Here is a 22897-nt window from a genome sequence, read left to right as displayed (position 1 = left end):
TTCAAACCGAACATCATAATAGGGAAGAAATTTACATGACTTTGTTATTTACATGACTTTGAACATGACATTGCTGTCAAGCTGAAAGGGCTTGATTTGAGTATATCAGAAAATACTGATTTACTGGGATATTCACAAACAGCCATCTCTAGGGTTTACAAAGAATGGTACGAAAAAGAAAACAAATGGAGTGAGCAGCGATTCTGTGGGCAAAAATGCTTTGTTGATGGTAGAGGTCAGAGGACCATGGCCAGACTGATTTGAGCTGATACAAAAGCAACATTAAGTCCAATAACCACTCATTACAACCGAGGTATGCATAAGAGAATCCCTGATTACACAGGACATCAAATATTGAGGCAAATGGGCTATAGCAGCAGAAAATCACATTCTGTGCCACTCCTGTCAGCTAAGAACAGGAAAATGAGGCAACCATAAATGACAATAGAAGATTGAAAAAATGTTGCCTGGTCTGATGAGTCTTGATATCAACTGCAACACTCAGGTGGAATGGTCAGAATTTGGCATCAACAACATGAAAACATGGGTCAACCCTGCCTTACTTCAACGTTTCAGGCTGGGGATATAATGGCAGAAAGATATTTTCTTAGCACAATTTGGACGAATTAGTACCAATTTATCTTTGTTGGAATGCCATAGCCTACCCAAGTATTGTTGCAGGCAGTTTAGGCAGTTCTGAAGGCAAAAGGCCGTCCAACCCAGCACTAGAGAGGTGTTCCTAATTAAGTGGCCGGTGAGTGTAGATGTGTATGCATTTCAAGGGCTGAGAAAGACCATAAGGGCTGTAGTTGAAGCGGTTTCTCCCCCTCTGCTGGACACTGTCAGCTATTACATTGATGTGGCCTTTTCTGCAGGTCAAAATAGCTATTAGTCGTGGCCTCTGGGTTTGTGATAAAATGCACAATGTCATCGCTGACTGAAGTTTTTATCCAATATCTTGCTATGACATAAGTCTATGGATATTCTCTCATTTACAATTTTGAATTTAATAACCTCATGGACTAAATGTTGAATAGGCCTATTACCTAAGATGTTTTCACTGAGAAATTGTTTCCAGAGTGTGACACTTGATGATGATGTCCAATTGAACTGATGTTGTAATTTCCATCTAACTAATGTAAATATTGCGTAAAATACTTTGGGTCATCTCTAATGAAGAGTAATTTGCCAATGAATGAGCCTTGTGCTCATGACCAGCCAATGGATGAGCTTAGTGTTCTAAGTTCTAAGAGTGTCAAACTCAAATTGACTGAGGGCCAAAGACAAGGTCTGGAACGAAGTAGCGAGCCAAATTGAATATATATATACATATATATATTTAAACTGACTAGAATTCATGAACTTAATAGTCTTAGTTACTTTTCACACACACACTCTTTCTCATCACACATGGTAGTTGAAATTTACTGCACATATTGTGTTGCATATGAGTGTGAATTGTTTCATTTCGCTGGCTGGACCCATTCATATTCCTGTGACAATTTCATGCTCAAGTCATGACATCCCGGCTCTATGGGATCAGGTGTTCACTAATTGGGATGAACATTAATAGACGTTTCATCTTTGTATGTGTAAGTTTGGAAAATGCCAAAATGTGATTTGAAATAAAACATGGAGCAGAGTGTGCGACATTTAAAAAAAACAATTGAAAATAGGAGACATAGACCATAAAGTCACTCAACACCGGTTTCTCCTCTAAGGCACAATGCTACAGGCCATAGGAATGGATGGGAGGACCTCGACTTGTGACCTTTGTTTTCTCTCAGCCATGTATCATGTTTGGACCATGGAGGTAGTATAAGACCTGGAGAGAGCGAATAAGTCCCGCCCCCAGTCATTTCAATGGGGAATGCTAGGCTAGTAAATTCAGGCAAAATTGAACACATTTTTCAGCTTCCAAAATGGAGTTTCATGGAGCTCATTTACAGGACCAGTTTACTCAGCCATTTCAGCGCCACATTACTGACTGACGTAAGGTTGACCAGAAAGCTATTATGGAAGACGGGCATTGGATGCATGGAAGTATTATAAGGTGCCCAACCACAGACCTATATTGGTCTGTGTGCCCAACAATAAACTCGCGCATGTGCTGTGCACCCACCAATCATCATGAGCGATGAGTGGACCCGGATATGATGTGAATTGGTGAAAATGGTGACGAAGAAGTGCCTTGCTAATCGGCGAAGCTAACCAGCCAAATCCTGACCCCCTGGTTTGGACTCACCTGAGCAACTTTTTGCCTTTCCCGATTGGTCTGTGTTTGGGTGCTTTCAATGACCACACATTCAGCCCATCAAAGGGATTTTAGTTTATTTACGTGTATATAGTATATATTTTTTATTTTTATATGTAAATTACTGAAAGAAACAGACAAGCAAGTTAACAAACAAACAAATAAATTAAAATAATTGAACAAACTTACTCACTAAATAAATACCATTAGCATAAATAACAACGATCACATACAACACAAAACGGTCATATCCCTAGAAAATAAGACTAAAGTAATATAATGGGTGGGAAAACATTTGAAAAGTGTATTTTTTATTTTTCAATCACCAGCATTATTCATCCTTACTAGTGTTTCCTAGAAGCAAAATGAAGGCCTTTCTCACACTAGTGCATAATGTGTCATAAATTAATGAATCAAATACACCAGTAAGGGAACAAATAAATAAATACACACATGAATAACACACTATTAGCATAAATAGCTAAAATGCAATATTTTTAAAGGAAAGTGCATATCCTCAGGCAATGAGGCTAAAGTGAAATAATGATCAGAAAACACAAAAAAGTGCAATGAGTTTTTCTATGGCACAGGAGGTATACATGTAGATATTATACTCATACAATCAATCATAATGTCGATGGATAAAATTCTACCCACTATTAAGAAATTATAATTTGTTGCCCTCACTCTTTATTACACACAGTTTGTAAACTGTGCAAAACACATGCATGCACGTACACCACACACACACTGTGAGAAGCTTGAAAGTAACTATCCAACTATCCAAGACAAGTTTAAGCTAAACGAAAACCACATAAACATACATATAAATAAAAATAAATAAATAAATAAATAAATAAATAAATAAATAATAAATGAATGAATGAATGAATGAATGAATGAATGAATGAATGAGCTAAGCTATCTCACTCACAGACACATTGACATGAACAGGCAGGATCTTCAGCGGCTGCTGACTCTGTGTGTAAAAGTAAGGATACACCTTCTCCGTGAAGGTGTGTGTGTAGGTGTGTATATGTGCGTTGCTGTCCGGGTCTGTAAAGGTCACATGACCAGCGTCCAGGTCAAGCTTCACCCTGATTTGCTGTAGCCTCGGGGCCGTGCCAAGTGCATTCCGAGCTGTGTTGTTCGAACTTTGCTGTGTGTGCCGCTGCGTTTGGGGTGCGTGTATCTGCGTTTGGGGCGTGTGCAGTGGTGTTTGGGGTGTGTGTGGCAGTGTTTGGAGTGTCTGAAGAGGATTCTGGTGTGTGTGGTTAGGCGTCTGTGTGTAGACTGGTTTGGTCACAGATGAGGACGTCAGGGCACTGTACCTGATAGAAAAGTATTTGTATTGTATTTAATTTGTGTTTAGCCGGATCACACCGCACTCTCGATTAAAAGGTGCCAAACATAAACAAAAACTGTGTAAAATTGAAAGAAAAATGTCTGCACACTTAAATCCCCTTTGTGTTCTTTTTAATAGCAATTAAAAGCTATTAAAAAGAACACAAAGGGGATTTATTGTATTTAATTTGCCCCCCAACACACACACACACACACACACACACACATAGAACACACACACACATGCGAGCGCACAAAGAATGCATACCTTCCGTCCCTGTGGTGGATGACCCAGAATCCTTCTTCTGGCACGGTCCTGCACTTCCTCTTCCTGTCACATGACTCGGTGGCCACGCCCACAATCCACAGCTCCACCCCACCCACAGCCACATCCCAGCAGTGCGTTCCAGAACGGAAGTCCTCGGAACCTAGAATCTCCTCGTATTCCCAGAATCGTTCTGGATTGTCGGGCAGGTCAGCTCGGGTTCCGTTGTCCCACACCTGACAAGGAAAGCAAGACACATTTATGTCTACAGTGCATTTCATCCAGCTGTGGCATAACGATTATTTATCACCCGGTGAGCAGACGGAACGTCTTCTGATTGGCTGAGCAGGTGTCCATCCACACCTACGATGTCTTGCAGGCGTTTGGGCATCTCTCCTAACTTTCTGGCAAACTGCCGTTAGTAGTTCTAAATTGCAGGTTTAGATGGATGTGTCCCGATATCAAGGGAAAATGGACTTTGGCTGCGCCGTCGGGCAGTTAGAACGCTCCGCCTCGTCCATTATTTCCCTTGATGTCAGGACACCTCGTTGGCCGTTATTCCTTACAGAGTTGGTTGTAGCCTCTATCTGCCAATGGGCCAGCGGGCCCATTCATTCTTTTCTGAAAATACTCTACTGCACATACTTGTAATAACAGCATTGATATGACAATACAGGACAGAGAGCCTTAAGTAAAAGATTAAGACTTGGTCATTCCAACTTTGGTATCAGTAGGGTTATAAGAAATTCTAATAATAATACACAAAGGCAATTCGAAACACTTTACAGAATTAAAACATTAAAATAAAAGAATTGAAGTAGGGCAAGTTAGGGGTCACCTGGGTCAGATCTTCAGAAAGCTGTAGGAAGCGGTGGGCCGTGTTTGGGTCCAGAAGCACTGGGACTGAGGAGGACAAGCGCACGCACGCACACACGCACGCACGCACGCACGCACGCACGCACGCACGCCACACACACACACACACACACACACACACACACACACACACACACACAGCCATCAATGCACACATTCAAGCTAACACCCACACCCCACATTATACTGTCCATCAGAAATCTTGTATCTGCACTTTTTTCTTTTTAAATTATTTTATATTCGTTCTTTATTCATTAGCCTATATACAATATTAATCAGTACTGCTGGTCAGTGTCTGTCAGAGTATGTATGATCCATCATTTAATAACCAACTTCAATGTCGATTTCTTTATTTAATCTTATTATTTTTTTTAAATATTGATTTTAAGTAAATTTTGTAAAATAGTATCTGCTAGACAGTGCCGACATGCATGTGTAAATGCAGACACACATTAAAATGGACAGTAGGGGGCGATCTTGATTCAGTTTTGCCAGACTCTTGCCAGGTGCTCTAACACACACACACACACACACACACACACACACACACACACACACACACACACACACACACACACACACACACACACACACACACACACACACACACACACACACACACACACACACACACACACAGGTAGGCTATACATTACTAACAGTAGGGGGAGATCTTGCTCATGTGTTGCCAGACTCTGTAGCGCAGGTTCCCCAGATGTTTGACCACGTCCAGCAGGGCTCCCACACTCATGGAGTGGTCAGGTACACTGGACGTAACTCTGCAACACATGTACACACACATGCATATGCACATACACACATACACACACACACAGACACACAGACACACACACACACACACACACACACACACACACACACACACACACACACACACACACACACACACACACACACACACACACACACACACACACATATGAGGCAATGGCCCTTTCTTGTCCTTATTATTCATATCAAAAAGTCAAATTGAGGTCAATTGAATTGAATTTAAGTCACCAGGGATTTCACATGTTGATTGGTAATAAAAAGAAATTAAAAATGTGCTTACCTTAGTGTCAGGTCCTTGAAATTCTGTAATATATACAGTAAATGAATAGCATGTAGCAATATATACTATATACAGTACATCCTATAATGTAAAGGACTATATGTTCAATTTGTTATTTCTTTATGACATTGTAGAATGAGATAGATGGAGAGAGAGAGAGAGAGAGAGAGAGAGAGAGAGAGAGAGACGAGGAGAGAGAGAGAGAGAGAGAGAGAGAGAGAGAGAGAGAGAGAGAGAGAGAGAGAGAGACTCACCTGTAGAAAGGTGACATCGTCCGCTCCCATGGCCAGCTCAATGAGTTCAGCTCTCCTCGCCAAGGCCACTGCAGCCTCCTCGACCTGTTACCAGGAACACACATCAGGATTTGATGGGGGCCGAAAACAAACAAACAAACAAAAAAACGGCCCGGGATTTTTTTGTGGCATAGATCAAAAGTGAAATGTTGGCTTAAGCCAGCTGTGACGGCCGGCCCATGCGGCCACCCATTGAAAGCAGTTTGCATGACACACCAAACAACAGCAGAACTTCACTCTCCTTAAACCACTATTAAATGTCTGTTACAGTTAAAACTGACATGTTGGCATAAGCCAGCCCTGACCAACAAACTTTGAATGGTTGAAACGCAGAACCAACATTTTTGCAATGTTGGGAGAAAAAATCGAGTCCAAAAAAATTTAAATGAATATTTTCAATCATTGGCTGTTCAGTATAAGGGCCACAACAGGGACCAGAAGCAAGTCTACAGGGGCCCTGACCCAGTTTAACCCTAGCACCGTCTATGTGCAAAACACATCACCTCCTCTTTCTTGTCCTCCATCTTGCTCCTCTTCCTCTGCTCCTCCTCCCTCAGGGCAGCAATGCGCGCCTCCTCCTCCTCCCTCAGGAAGCGACGGAGCTCCTCAAACTCCTGCTTTATCTGGCCCTCCGTTCGCTCGGACTGGGCCTGAAAGGGTTAAAGAAATCATTTTGCCATATTCTGTACATCTACTGTATATTGTGTCTGTTCTCATTGGGAGGTTTGTTGCCTTGTCATTCATATCAGAGCCCGTGCAATAGGCATATTGGAGAATTGCTTGGGGCCCCACCATGGTAAATACCAGCAGAAATAAATGAAGAGGTCCCCAATGTCTCTATTTTGCTTAGGGCCCCCAAATGGGTAGAACCGCTGCTGTATATATTGTCTATTTAGCAAAACTAGAGACAAGTACTATTAGGATATGTGGAACATAATAATTGTGGATTGTGTTATTACTTCATTGTATGTATTATTCATAGTTTACAGTAAAATCATCAGGCTGACAAACCTTGATGTGAGTGATAGCCTCGACACAGCGAATCTGGTCAATATCCAACTTGTCAGCCAGGGCCCTCAACCTGGCTCTAATGGAATCCTGATGGAGGGAATTAAACATCAATAGCAATGTCATATAAATAGTCATAAAACACATATGCACTCGCACACTGTAATGTAATGCAATGACTGACATCGCATGTACACCCAAACTGTCTTTGGGGCAGCCGTGGCCTAATGGTTAGGGAGGTGGACTTAAGATCAGATGGTTGCAGGTTCGAATACCACTCCTGTCCTCCCTACACCTCTATCCATGGCTGAAGTGCCCTTGAGCAAGGCACCTAACCCCACATTGCTCCAGGGACTATAACCAATACTCTGTGTCTAAACACCTGTATGTCGTTTTGGATAAACGCATCAGGTAGGCGTAATGTAAATGTAATGTAACGCACACACACACACACACACATAAACATCACACACTCAATACACACCCTGCGTTGGTCAGCTGACTTGCTGATTGAGATGAAGGTGTGCGTGGGGTGCAGAGTGGACACACACTCCACACACACCATCTCCTCCTCCTCCTCACAGAAGAGGCTCAAGGGCTGGGAGTGTTCCCGGCAGAGAGGAGGAGACGTGTGCGGAGAAGGAGAAGGTAACGAGGGGAGGTGCTGTTGTTCCTCTTTCTGGTGGAACACTGAGAAGAAGAGAAGAGAAGAGAAGAGAAGAGAAGAGAAGAGAAGAGAAGAGAAGAGCAGAGCAGAGCAGAGCAGAGCAGAGCAGAGCAGAGAAGAGAAGAGAAGAGAAGAGAAGAGAAGAGAAGAGAAGAGAAGAAACATTAAGGACTCACCCACAGCAGACAAAAACATGCACACACGAATGCACACACAAAGGCACACGTGAACACATGCACACACACATACCATTCCCATTTGTGATTTCATTGGAAAGGTAGGCTAATTGTAAGTGAGACAGAGACGGGATTCCCCTTTTTTCCCAAAACACAAGTTGGTATTTGGTAAGTATTACAGTTTTGACCAATCATGTCTCTTCGTCTTATGCATTATTTGCATGTACAGAGTGCGATATTCCCTGTTGTAAGACCCTGAACCGCTTTGTGCAGAGACAATGCTATAACCTTATTGTCAACAAAATTGTCATGACTTACTGTAGTCTTAATATGATACTAAAGTCTCCCTGTAATGTCATAGTATTTGAGTATTTTGAGCAAAGAGTGAATCTGACAGGCCCATCTGCACAAAGAGGCTACGACAGTGCAGTGTACCCAGCATGCCCACAGAGATAGGAGTGTTATCTGCAACACACAGTGAGCCTTCCCACCCAGATACCCACACACATAAGCTGCAGCCTGTGTGTGTGTGTGCGTGTGCGTGTGCGTGTGCGTGCGTGTGCGTGCGTGTGTGTTCACCGTAGGCCTGGCATGCGTTCCTGAGCACCAGGTTAATGGGGAGACACTGGAGCTCCCTGGACGACCTCCGTCTGCAGACGGGACAGCGACCCCTCTGGCTCTGAAACACACACGCGCACACACACACACACACACACACACACACACACACACACACACACACACACACACCATAACATAACTAGGGCTTGGACTCGATTAAATGTTTTAATCAAATTAATCTACAGGCTTTGGAATTGATTAATCAAATTAATCACATTTTAATCGCATTTAAATATCTGACTTGAGAACAGTGAAAAACTTGTTTTTTCACATGGATTTTGAATAATTACGATAAAGAAGCTTAGTCTAAAAACATTATACATTTTTAAAAGAAGGGAGAACTCTTCTCAATTTCAGCAGGCTGTTCACCATCAGGCGTAATACTGCCCTCCACTGGTCTAATCCAGAACTATGTAGCTATATTATACTGCGATTAATTTTTAAAATCGTGTTAATTAACTAATCGCATTGTGTGATAAATTAATCTAAATTAATGCATTCATTTCCCAGCCCTAAACATAACATAACATAACATAACATAACATAACATAACATAACATAACATAACATAACATAACTAGAAATGCACCCAGAGTGTGCAGACCTCCGCCAAGGAAGTTAAGTTTGTTTTTAGACACATACAGTAGGATATTTGTGTCATTTATGCAGGTTTATACACACCATTAGTGTGTTCAGAGAATTAAACAGTCAAGTTGAAACTAGATTATATCTGTATTTTTTATATAATTACCATGTCCTTGATTAACTGTGGTCTGTTTAGTTCACCTGTCAACACGTTCTCACCCCCATTACCTCGAATACAGACGATTTGTCAGGACCCGTGGCGTCGGCGTTCGAGTGAAAGGCAGCCCATTTGCGTCTGTATCCGATGCGAAGGCAGTTTCATGCTGCAATCTGCACAACGAAAAGCTTTCTTATCCACATGCACAGCAAGGCTGTTCTGGTCCATGAAGGCAAGCATTTATAACAGAAATAAACATTTATTTTGGCTACCTGCTTTCTCACTACAACAGCATTTCCATCGAAGCCCTATCCTAAAAAGCCACGATTTAATATCGAACTTTATGGACAATTTGATTAATAGACTATGCAAATAATATTTTATCCGAATAAAGTTTTATACAGTAGATGCGGCATATATTGCATACCTTTTTAATAGGCATATTTATTCCCCCGATGTTTGTTCTTCGGACCGTATCGGATTAGTTTCAGGATGAATTAAAAACTAAACATTTGCTTCCTACTGTAATAGAAATGATGTCATTTCCTGAAGAGGGCTTGCGTGCGCCTATGAAATTTGAAAAAAATGTGCTGGATTAATCGAATAGTTGCCCATAATGTCGCATTTTTTGAGTATTTAACCTACTGCTGTTTTTATGGACGTGATTGTTTTTTTGGATTAAAAAATAAATAAATGAAGTTTGGAAATGATTGCGCTTGCAATGATGTCATTTCCTTGCGGATGCCTCTCAGTTGACAGCCAAGTTGTTGACAATTTGCTTCCACGGTGAAATTGTTCTCTCTTTGTCCTTATTGGTAAGTAAGCCTACATTGATGCCGTTAATAGGATCAAACTATCAATATTTTTGTAACATGCATTGGCATTCTTGACAGCTGGGTCGTGTCAAACTTTGTTTTTCATATGCCGTTCGTCAAGCTTGTTGTCAAGATGGGCAGGCTAGGTTAGCCTTCGTCAAATCACATTTGAGCGCTGGAACTACAATATTTGAGCTTCTATTTTTGAGTGAAATGTATTGATTCAATATCTAAACAGCCAGGGAACGATTAGTCATCCCATCCTCGTTTAGCGTCGTTCTGATGAAACTGTTAAGGTGGCTGTTTGGGCTTGCATGCAAGGGCTTTTTAGTAGCCGATCCGGGAGGGTACACCCACAGCTAAAGCCCATGAAACAGGGGTGGGGATGGGGAACCTATGTCTCGAGGGCCGTTTGCGGCTCTTGAGGCAGTTTTATCTGCAACCCCCCCCCCCCCCCCCCCCCCCCCCCCCCCCCCCCCCCCCCCACCCCCCCCCCCCCCCCCATATAGTTTTAATGTTATGCAGCTTCACATGAAATATGACATTGTAAAGCAATTTTAGAAAACACATTTGCAATACAGCTAAGGGGGCTATATTTAGGGAACCTAGAGAAGGTGGGGTCTGTTTTATAGGTGACTGCTTCAATGTAGTCCTAAAGTGCAGAGGGAAATCCTGGTTTGTGTTCATAATATGGCCCTCGCAGGACTTTAACGTCCCTCGGATGAATTTGAAGTGGCACCTTGAATGAAAAAGGTTCCCCACCCCTGCCATAAAAGAATGGTAATTAATGTACTCGCAATGAACGAATACTCCTCAGATAATCCAGTAAAAGCCAAGGAAGCCATTTAAGTTATATAACAGTAGTGTTTTGATTGCACCATTCTTGTGTACTATAAAAACACTGATCCACTGTGCATTCTTCTCTTCAAATTGTTTTCATTTATGTTTCCAGGTGTCGCAGAGGAAAAGAAAGTATTTCAACGGAGTGCATGGGACGTGATGGTATGTTACACAAGATGTACACTAAGTCACAGTGTACGAATTAAGTCACTAATTAATTCATACACTGTGAGTTTGCAATGTATGATGAGTCATACTTTGCATTGGAAGATGACTCAAGTCTCAATCCACCCTTTACTGGGTATAAAAGTGATTGAACCGATGACATTAGGGTATTTTGAGTTTGGGCAAGTTCTGTCAGTAGCCTACTGCTTGACGTTACTGTCACATGTACTGTAGGCCTACTGAGTTAACCATGCCCAAATTGTTGGGGTGTTGGGGAAAGAATTTGTTTGGTCTCCCTACACTTTCTGCTGTGACCGAACTTCAATTGAGCAATGCCCCTAACCCCAACTTTCTGCAGACCAATAGCCTACAGTTAATTAACAATTCTCAATACATTTACAGCAGCTCAACACAGATTGTAATGGAGGACGATGCTAAGGAGAGGATGATGGAACATGCTGACAGTCACGGTGTGCGGCCTCACCATGGAAAATTACATTGAAAGGTTTGTTTTACTTTCACTGTCCAAACAGTAGGCTACATACAATGCATACAAATTATAGTACACTTTGAAAAGTAACATTTTGAACACATACAGAAGCAATTTCCAAAATTTGCATGGAATGATTTTAATATGCAAGGCATACAACTAATGATACAGTAAGTAGACCTGCTTGCATACAACTGAAAAAAGTTTCAAATATAGCTTATTGACATATTTTCCATTTTTGTGTAACTACGGTGGTGCAAAAGTGAATTCCCTCACTGATGTCCAGTTTGTCTCTTCAAAAAGAAAATCAACATTGGCCATAGGTGTCCGTTTAGGGTAGTGTGTCTCAATGGGGCACTAAAGCCCCCCCAGAGGGTGTTAGGGAAAAGAGACAGCTGAGATGGGTCAGTAGCCTTATTATCATCAACGTTCAAATCTCTTCGAGACTTGGTCTGAACAATTAACTTTTCCCAAACGGCATGACTGACCTCTGGGAGGAGTTCCCGTATTTGCTGGAACTCAGAAAGTACTTGCATTGCTCTTGACCTGACTAGCTGCAACGCTGAAAGTGTCTCGTCACTTGGAGGGCACAGCCTGGCTAATGGGTCAGGGCTTAGTTGCCATTGTGGGACATTAGTCTATTTTGTTTTGTAATGCTTAGAAGGGCATTGGCAGACTTATGATGAGGTGAAGGGGAATTGGCATACACTAGGCATACACTGATGTATGCCTAGATATTCTAGATATACTAGATGGGTCATTCCACGCCAAATCAACAAGTGCCCGTGCACTTAGGTCTCAAAAAATTCTGAAAATATTACCAAGTGTATCCATGGTACTTAAGAGAAACACTGTAAATTTATTTGAATGTAAGATGTATACTCTCCGTGTTACAGCCAATTTTACTGGGGGAGGGGGTGCCCATTTTGTTCACACTCTTTTTTTTGTCAAAGTTCACAAGCCCCTAGCTCAATAACTAAACCATGTAGGAAGCTCAAATTTGGCATGCTGGTACATAGATAGGAATAGTTTGTTGCTAAACTGTCAGTTTTGGTCTGTATGATCCTGCATCGTCATAGCATTCCCTCAAAGACGATACAAATTGTACTGGAGTTTTTGGCTGTGCTCTGTTTAGGCCTTCAGAAGACATATTTGTGCCCAACATAGCCTCTTGATTTTTTCCCCTTGTAGATACAAGTAGAAACACTCCCATAAAAATCTATAAATAGAAAGGAATCCCCATCAGTGTTTGACCAGAAGACCTCACAAGTCTGACAAATCATTTTGGGTGTCATTTTCAGAGCACCAGAACACCTTGTGGGATTGTCCACAGATTTTTATTTTATTTTTTTCTTCATTCTCCAAGAAGTCTTCTTTTTAAAAATCCCAATGAGACTTGTCTTATGTGATGTTTTCGTTTTTAATTTCCACCCTGAACATGGGCAAAATGCAAAAAGAGAGCAACATGATTTCTATAACATTTAATGTAAAGACTAAATAATCAAATGCAAATTTTGCCCAGACATGATCACCCGAGAGTCCTTGTGCAGGGGTGCAGGAATCCCTTTCAATATCAATGATTTCAGGAGGGTCATTCCAGCTGGAATCAGCAAATGGTCCCCACTCGACCCCCTCGGATTTGCTTGAAAAAAATATATGTGATGGCTTAAACATCCAATAGAACATAGCCACCATTGCAGATGTCAGCTGTGCATACTTTTTCCCCAAAAAATCTGTAAATAAGGACACCCCCTCCCCCTGATTTGGTGTCACTGCCTGAGTGACCATATTCAGACTTAATTATCTCCAAAACTATTTGTGGTGGGTCCATTATTTTTTCAGGGCTAAGAGTCATAGACCTGACAAGCATACATTACAATTTGCAGCACTGTATGTCAAATTACACTTTAATGCTGGCCCTCTACTTTTCTTTGAAATTAAAATTGCAAGGGTTTTCAGATGTCCATAAAAACCTCAAATTTCAACATTCAAGGTTTATCCTTGGTACATGGTCAGATATGTTCCATGACTTTCACATTACATCATATTTAATATAAGGTTCCAATGGTTGTTGAAATGCAGAGGTCCAAAAATGGGCAAAAACTAATTTATACCATTATTTGGAGCAATATTCCCAATCTATGACACCAGTTGTGAACTTGCTGTTTGGTGTCTCTGAAAGACAATATTATTATTCATAACATATCTAAAATTTGGGATGGTGTTTTGTCCCATTATTTTCATAATGAATTTTAAAAACTCATTCCTGTGTGACATGCAGGTGTACCTTAGAAGCCCTGTTACCTTAGAAAAAAATTGGGTTTACTACACCTAAAATGAATAGCCAAGTCAGTGTACACTAAAACCTAAAATCTCTGATACCAAATAGGTGATTTTATACTTGTTCAGCTCAGTATTTCAGTATTTCTGACTTAACCCTCAATTCCATCCTAAGAAGGTGGCCAATCCCCTTGATTTTTGTGTTCCATTTTCACACAAAGATGGCGGCTCATGGAGCCAATGGCATAGTTCCAAAATAGTTCCAGGAAGTCAGCATCATGGGAAGGAAACAATACACCATTGTTTGGAGCAATATCTCCAATATATGATGACGGCGGTTGTGAACTTGCTGTTTGTTGTTTCTCGAAGAGGATATTCTTATTAACAACATATCTAAAAATTGGGATGGTGTTTTGCCCCTTTATTTGTATAATGCCTTTTCAAATCTCAATGCAGTGTGGCATGCAATACCTCCAAAGTGTGACACCAGCTTTGAACTTGTTTTTTGTTGTGTCTGTAAGAGGATATTTTTATTAACAACATAGCAAAAAAATAAAATGGTGTTTTGCCTCATTCCTTTTAATGATCGTAAAGCGCATTGCGGTGTGACATAAGCCTGTGATCAAATAGTGCAGAGGGAAGCGGAAGTGGCGAATTGTTCTGGGCCAAGGACATGGGAGAATCAAGATTGGGTACTCATTACATTGCATGTATTGGGAAGGGGTCTCATCAGACGACTTTCTCCCGGGCCCAGGCAAAGCTGTTTGTTCAGCTCAGTATTTCTGATTTTTTTCAGGGATTCTGGCCTCATCTTTTTAAGTGTACTATCGGCCAGATGATCAAGTGACTACGCAACATGTTCTCACTGGCGCTACGTTAGCAATAAATTCAAGATGTTTGAGAGAAGTACCATTTTGAGAGAAGAAAAAAACAACCTCTGGAAATAAAACAAGGTGTTGATATGATTTCCTTGATGCAACCTTGACTTCCTTGATGGTGATTTAATATTTGAAAAAAAGGAAATGTATTAAACAAGTCAGGAACTTTTAATGTTCTGGCCTGTGACAAACTATTTTAAACACACTTAACTTTCAATCAACAGCTGCACTTTATGAGTTGACTTTATAAGGTAGCTTGCCATTGTCATTGACGATGCATTAGGTATCTGCACTCATACTGTTGTGTGCAACCATCTGTCATTGGCAATTCAATGAGGAGCACCTGAATGAAACTTTGAATGAGACATTATTGTCATTGTACAGGTACAACGAAATTGGTATCTTGAGGGACATTGACAACATAGGTATTGATTTCAGTAAGGATACCACCACCATGCTCAGGGCACTTCCGTCAGGGGAGGATGATGGGGGGCGGGAAGTTCTACAATCAGGATACCTCTTTACAAACTGTCTCCTCCTATGTGTCATCTCTAATCAACTTTTACTTTCCTATGCAACCATAAAACAGTCCCACCCCCGCCAACAGTCACCACGACAGAGGTACCCTGACTGTAGAACTGTGGCCCGCCCCCAATCCACCACCCTATCTGAACGCTTTTGCATGCTGCATAGCTTCCTTTTGGCTTCCACCTTCTCACCTGGATCAATGTGATGATGAACTTTACAAGTATTGAACATTACTTCTATTGAACAAGTATCAACATCATGGTTGTTGTAATCACTGCTGCTAATCTGCAATCCACTTGTTAGCTTTGCAGTGGTATAATATCACAATGATACAAGCAGCTGAATTAGATTGCAACAATGTGACAAGAACCACATGGTTGTCTGGTGCCAATATGACCTTCTGTGCCTTCAATATTCACCTGATATTGAATTCTGCATGCAAGCAAACTCTTCAAACTAAAATTCCAGGACCATGCTGTCAAAATTGTCTGAGGGAATCTCTAGTCTGTATGAATTAAGTTATTTTGCATTACAGCTGGTAATTTAACGAGTAAGACACAAGCTTCATAGCAAATATAAAGTTACAGGTGCTGATTGAAAGACTAGTTAGGATGGGAGTCCTTGTTGCAAACAAGAGTGCCACAATTCTTTAATCCTCTCCTATTTCACCACTTTATTCCAAGACTACTACTACTACCGCTATCACTATCAATACCACTACTACTACTACTACTAAAATGATGATGATGATTATTATTATGATTTTACAATTAAAATAATTAATGTCTATCAAAGCCATGTGCAATGTGCTATTCTTGCTGTGTGGCATCAATCAATTCATTTACAAGTGTTATGGTTTCCCTAGAATTTGCTTTGTCATTCACAGGGTAGCCATCTTGTTTTCACTATTAAGGTGACATCAGAGCCATGGATTTGAGAGTTGCGACAAGTCGGTTGGTGACATGGTCCTCATAGCTTCAAGTAATTGTAGCCAATTGAGATTTTGAAGTCCGTTATAAAAAGAATGAGGCAAAACACCATCCCAAATTTTTATATGTTGTTAAAAAAACATCCTCTTTCAGAAACACCAAACAGAAAGTTCCTAACTAGTGTCATAGATTGGAAATATTGCTCCAAACATTGGTGCAAATTATTTTTTTCCCATCTTTGGACCTCTGTATCTCAACAGCCATTGGAGCCTTTTTTTAGATATACTATGATGTGAAAGTCATGGTACATATCAGACCATTTACCAAGGATGAACCTTACATGTAGAACTTTGAGGTTTTTACAGAAATTTGGAAACCCTAGAACATATGATATCTACACAGAGTAGAGGCACATTATTACGGTGTGATTTGACTTACAGTGCTGCAAATTGTAATATATGATATTCAGGTCTGCGACTCTTAGCCCTGAAAATATAATGAATCTGACACAAATAGTTCTGGAGATAATTGAGTCTGAACATGGTCACTCATGCAATGACGCTAAAACAAGCGTAGGGGGTGTACTTATTTACAGATTTTTTGTGCCAAAAGTATCCAGAGCTGAGTTCTGATATTGTGGATATGATCTATTGGATGTTTAAGCCATCACATACATTTTTTCAGGCAAATCCGAGGGGGTTGAGTGGGAGATTTTTCAGAAATGTGCTGATTCCAGCTGGAATGACCTATGAGCGTTCAATGTGGGAGCAGGTTCGCACACCAAAAGAGACAGTAGGTCAGGCACAAAGAGTCATGTTGTTACTTTTTTTGACCAGCAGATGGCAGCGGAAGAAACGCATAGAAAACATATTGCTCTCAATGTGCATGGTTCCCATGTTCAGGGTGGAAATTAAATGAGAAAACATCACATAAGACAAGTCTCATTGGTATTTTTAAAAAGAAGAATTAATGGAGAATGAAGAAAAAAATAAAATAAAAATCTGTGGACAATCCCACAAGGGGTTCTGGAGCTCTGAAAATGACACCCAAAATGATTTGTCAGACTTGTGAGGTCTTCTTTTCAAACACTGATGGGGTTTCCTTTCTATTTATAGCTTTTTATGAGAGTGTTCCTACTTGTCTCTACAAAGGAAAAAATTCAAGAGGCTATGTTGGGCACAAATATGTCTTCTGAAGGCCTAAACAGAGCACAGCCAAAAACTCCAGTACAATTTGTATCATCTCTGAGGGAATGCTATGACAATGCACGATCATACAGACCAAAACTGACAGTTTAGCAACAAACTATTCCTATCTATGAACCAGCATGCCAAATTTGAGCTTCATACATGGTTTAGTTATTGAGCTAGGGGCTTGTGAACTTTGACAAAAAAAAGAGTGTGAACAAAATGGGCACCCCCCTCCCCCAGTAAAATTGGCTGTAACACGGAGAGTATACATCTTACATTCAAATAAATTTACAGTGTTTCTCTTAAGTACCATGGGTACACTTGGTAATATTTTCAGAATTTTTTGAGACCTAAGTGCGCGGGCACTTGTTGATTTGGCGTGGAATGACCCAGATATTTTCAATAGCAGCTATTCAGCTCCTATTCACACTGTACCGTCCTGTACTGAGGTGAAATTGCTTGTTGTTACCCCATGTATGCTACACCAGCAGTTCTTAATCTGAGGTGCACCAGAGATTTCAGGGGGTGTGCTGATTTTTTTGTGCTGAGGTTGTGACCAAAATTCTGCATGGAAGCATTATAATTAGGCCAAATCTAAACCAGAATACGAATGTAAAACATGTTTTGGTCGCCATGGAAAGTCATTAGGGTATCCTAAAACTTTGGACCACATTCGACACAGTATTTTGACATATGAGTAAAGCTTTGATGGTCTTCCAATAGTGTCAAACTAAAACAGATTTTTTTTTTTTGTCTTTTCTCTTCTATGTGGTGCTATTGCTTACATCAAGAAATGGGAAATGAAAACTTTGTGTGAAGTGTTATTTAAAAATTCTTTTCTGTGGTAATTTCGGGGTAGTCATGGGTAAGTGGTCAGGACTTCAGACTTGTAGGCCAATGGTTGCCGGTCCGAGTCCCGACTCGCCAGGTTGGTGTGGGGAGTAATTAATCAATGCTCTCCCCCATCCTCCCTGACTGAGGTACCCTGAGGATGGTACGGCCCCGCCACACTGCTCCCTTTCGGGCACTCAGTGAGTGCGTTTACATGCAGTTCAGTATCCCGAATATGAGGCTTATCCCGGTTATGATCATATTCGGGATAAGGTGTTTATATGAGCACAGAGTGTTATATGGCCGTTATAGAATTCTCTTCAAATGCGTGTAGCCTGGATACCAGCAACAGCGTTCCATGGGAAGCCCCTGTATTCGGGATAAGGTGTATACATGCGTCAGTATCCCGGCTTCTTTCGGAAAACCCCACCTAGCATATCCCGATTTCTCAGTATCCCGAATAAGAGCTTATTCGGGATACTGAAGTGTTTATATGCGCAACCGCAAATTCGGGATACTTAATATCCCGATCATATTCGGGATACTGAACTGCATGTATACGCACTCAGTGTACTCTTGTGTTGTGGAATGCTGTGTCACAATGACAATGGGAGTTGGAGTTTCCCAGTTGGGCTTTCACTTCACAGATGGTGTATTAACCCATTGATGCTGGATGTTGCGTAGCGCAACATTCACCGTGACCCTAGTGCCTGGAGCTGCATGACTCAACATTCAAGCTCATGAGATTTCAGATTTTTTTTATTGAAGGACAGTTTACACAAAGAAGAGTACCACACTGCTTCTTCACGGTTCACCACTTTTTATTATCTCCTCTTTTTCCTGCACATTTTATTTCTATGTATATGTTGTGTGTCTGCCTATTGGGCCCTGAGCCTGTAATAAAGTTTATATTTATTTAAGTCCCTTGAAAAGCTGCACCTGCTGAGAAAGAAGCCTTCAAGGTGTGCAGGCTCTCACAGAACTTTATTGAAGGACAAAAACCAACAAGGTCGGCTTCTGTGCCTACACTTTTGATTCATGTATTGCTTGGTGCGTCCGCTCCAAAAAAGTAGTTATCACTTGATCCAGTAGCTACTGGAGACATTGAGAATGGACTATGTCCGAAATGTCTGTTGCTCCAGTTTTAACCTCTGTTGACTTCTGTTGTACATTAAAGGAATGTACTCATTATTGGTTTGCACTGTAGCATTCAAATAGACTGTTAACATACATTACAATCTGTGTTGAGCTGCTGTAAATGTATTGAGAATTGTTACAATCAGACAATTGCAATTTACTTTTCACATGGAGATTTACTATGAGTTAGATGAAACCACTTTTGCCACTTGTGATAGCGCTCAGACAGTCATTGTGATGTAATCACACAGCATTCACATTCATACTAATAAGGACATACGGAACCTTTATATTATTTCATGCCTTCATCTTTAAGTAAGTTACGTAACGTACTGTGCAGTTAATTAACTGTAGGCTATTGTTCTGCAGAAAGTTGGGGTTAGGGGCATTGCTGAATTGAAGTTCGGTCACAGCAGAAAGTGTAGGGAGACCACACAATTTTTTTCCCCAACACCCCAACAATTTGGGCATGGTTAACTCAGTAGGCCTACAGTACATGTGACAGTAACGTCAAGCAGTACATTAATTACCATTCTTTTATGGCAGGGGTGGGGAACCTTTTTCATTCAAGGTGCCACTTCAAATTCATCCGAGGGACGTTAAAGTCCTGCGAGGGCCATATTATGAACACAAACCAGGATTTCCCTCTGCACGTTAGGACTATATTAAGCCCATACGACTTCATTGCGAGCGTCGACGTTGCGCAACGGACGTCAGCGAGAACTTGTTGTCACGATGTGGGTGTTATTAAATACAGCGCATTTAAAGTCGGCCACAAATATGAACGAGACGATGAGCTCGCACCGGTTTGCTCTACTAACACACCACGTGTGAGGAGTGGGGGGACAGGCAGTGAGGAGGAGCTGAAGTGGGGACCTGCGCAAACTTGTGTAGAGGTGTGAGACAAGACCCATATACACACGTGAGTGAGTTGTTGACCAACCAGTTCATGGGCGCGTGACCTCGGAGGCAGTCCGCCGACGAGCGCCGACGAGCGTTGAAGGGGATAAGCAACTGCAGAGGTTGCAAGATCTGACTGCAGCCGCATTCATCCCGCGATAGTTTTACACCATGTGACATGTCACCTCGTCAACGCAACGTCGACGAAATTTCGAAGTTTGACAGGAAATCTAACCGTCATGCAGCATTTTCCACCCAGGGTGCATTGCTGTCTAAATGCGCATACATGCGTTGACACATCTCGATCGCACCTATTGAAGCAGTCACCTTTAAAACAGACCCCACCTTCTCTAGGTTCCCTAAATATAACTTAGCTGTATTGCAAATGTGTTTTCTAAAATTGCTTTACAATGTCATATTTCATGTGAAGCTGCATAACATTAAAACTATATGGGGGGGGCAGATAAAACTGCCTCAAGAGCCGCAAACGGCCCTCGAGACATAGGTTCCCCATCCCCACCCCTGTTTCATGGGCTTTAGCTGTGGGTGTACCCTCCCGGATCGGCTACTAAAAAGCCCTTGCATGCAAGCCCAAACAGCCACCTTAACAGTTTCGTCAGAACGACGCTAAACGAGGATGGGATGACTAATCGTTCCCTGGCTGTTTAGATATTGAATCAATACATTTCACTCAAAAATAGAAGCTCAAATATTGTAGTTCCAGCGCTCAAATGTGATTTGACGAAGGCTAACCTAGCCTGCCCATCTTGACAACAAGCTTGACGAACGGCATATGAAAAACAAAGTTTGACACGACCCAGCTGTCAAGAATGCCAATGCATGTTACAAAAATATTGATAGTTTGATAGTTGATAGTTGATAGTTTGATCCTATTAACGGCATCAATGTAGGCTTACCAATAAGGACAAAGAGAGAACAATTTCACCGTGGAAGCAAATTGTCAACAACTTGGCTGTCAACTGCTACAGGCATCCGCAAGGAAATGACATCATTGCAAGCGCAATCATTTCCAAACTTCATTTATTTATTTTTTAATCCAAAAAAACAATCACGTCCATAAAAACAGCAGTAGGTTAAATACTCAAAAAATGCGACATTATGGGCAACTATTCGATTAATCCAGCACATTTTTTTCAAATTTCATAGGCGCACGCAAGCCCTCTTCAGGAAATGACATCATTTCTATTACAGTAGGAAGCAAATGTTTAGTTTTTAATTCATCCTGAAACTAATCCGATACGGTCCGAAGAACAAACATCGGGGGAATAAATATGCCTATTAAAAAGGTATGCAATATATGCCGCATCTACTGTATAAAACTTTATTCGGATAAAATATTATTTGCATAGTCTATTAATCAAATTGTCCATAAAGTTCGATATTAAATCGTGGCTTTTTAGGATAGGGCTTCGATGGAAATGCTGTTGTAGTGAGAAAGCAGGTAGCCAAAATAAATGTTTATTTCTGTTATAAATGCTTGCCTTCATGGACCAGAACAGCCTTGCTGTGCATGTGGATAAGAAAGCTTTTCGTTGTGCAGATTGCAGCATGAAACTGCCTTCGCATCGGATACAGACGCAAATGGGCTGCCTTTCACTCGAACGCCGACGCCACGGGTCCTGACAAATCGTCTGTATTCGAGGTAATGGGGGTGAGAACGTGTTGGTGATTGTGGTACTGGCAAAGTGCTACATGCTATTGTGAACTTACTATGCACTGTCCTATAAATGCACTTATTGAAGGTCAGAAGTTGCTGGTCACATTGTTATAAACAGTTTTGATGATTGGCAGCATGCCCTTATTACCATTTAAAATTTCACAGCTATTTCATATCACACTTTAAAGACTAAGTGGAATTATACCAATTGTATCAGCCTAATCCAGCCTTGTGCTTACTACAAGATAAAAATCAACCTACTTTGAAAACTTGTGATCACATGCTAGTAGAACTGTAGGCCTATGATTAGTGAAGGGAATGTAATGATTTTGACCAACAAAACTGAAACAACCACAGAGACAACCATATGGTTAGGCCTGTTTTTTGCCTACGATGGTATGCATTATTCTCATGGGCCACTGGTTGGCCTTAGCGCTGTCGGCTGAAGCGTGAAGCGGCATTTCCTTCTAGGAAAATCACTATCACCGTTGTTAATCAGTCTAGGCATTGCTGTCGGGCTTTGTGGTCCATCTCGCAACTGGGGTTAAATTGAGTGAAGTGTAATGCATTTGACCAGCATTGTGAACTTGCACAGCCACAAATTCCATATTGTTTTGGCGATGGTAGCCTACCTAGCCTAATTAATTCGACATTATTGTCAACCGAAATGATCTGCGGTGGTCACTGTCCATCTCACAGCAGTGCACCTCCACTTCACACATAGGCCTATTCTAGGCAGGCAGCGGTAATTCATTTCACAGGACTGTTTGTTAACTTCAACGAGGGTGTAGCCAAAAGGGTGCCTGCTGATGAGCAATTTTTTAGGTTGATGGCAATGGTTTTGGAGCTGGCGTCAAAGGAGACAGTCCTTTTCCTTATTGCTTTGGCGGCACACCCGATTGGAATATTCGCCGGTGC

The 22897-nt window shown here is 41.3% G+C and overlaps 1 protein-coding gene and 1 long non-coding RNA gene across 2 annotated transcripts in view; one reads left to right on the top strand and one right to left on the bottom strand.

The window, feature by feature from the left end:
• Positions 1–3130: 3130 nt before the first annotated feature.
• LOC134453889 (E3 ubiquitin-protein ligase TRIM35-like) overlaps positions 3131–22897 on the bottom strand; it is a 31416-nt gene continuing 11649 nt past the window's right edge. The window contains exons 2-11 of the mRNA XM_063204641.1: positions 8535–8634; positions 7597–7802; positions 7116–7202; positions 6608–6754; positions 6066–6149; positions 5812–5834; positions 5400–5518; positions 4702–4766; positions 3867–4099; positions 3131–3585 (exon numbers count right to left, since the gene is read on the bottom strand). Coding sequence (XP_063060711.1) covers positions 3171–3585; positions 3867–4099; positions 4702–4766; positions 5400–5518; positions 5812–5834; positions 6066–6149; positions 6608–6754; positions 7116–7202; positions 7597–7677 — 1254 coding nt within the window. The 5' untranslated portion in view covers positions 7678–7802; positions 8535–8634 and the 3' untranslated portion in view covers positions 3131–3170. The remainder of the gene's footprint in view (positions 3586–3866; positions 4100–4701; positions 4767–5399; positions 5519–5811; positions 5835–6065; positions 6150–6607; positions 6755–7115; positions 7203–7596; positions 7803–8534; positions 8635–22897) is intronic.
• LOC134439048 (uncharacterized) lies at positions 10077–11637 on the top strand. The gene is made up of 3 exons (XR_010032704.1): positions 10077–10133; positions 11086–11135; positions 11541–11637. It is a non-coding gene; the product is annotated as an uncharacterized LOC134439048 (long non-coding RNA).

This window comes from Engraulis encrasicolus, chromosome 1 (genome assembly GCF_034702125.1).
Source record: "Engraulis encrasicolus isolate BLACKSEA-1 chromosome 1, IST_EnEncr_1.0, whole genome shotgun sequence".
Lineage (NCBI taxonomy): Eukaryota > Metazoa > Chordata > Actinopteri > Clupeiformes > Engraulidae > Engraulis > Engraulis encrasicolus.
This window is presented reverse-complemented; position numbering and strand designations above follow the sequence as displayed.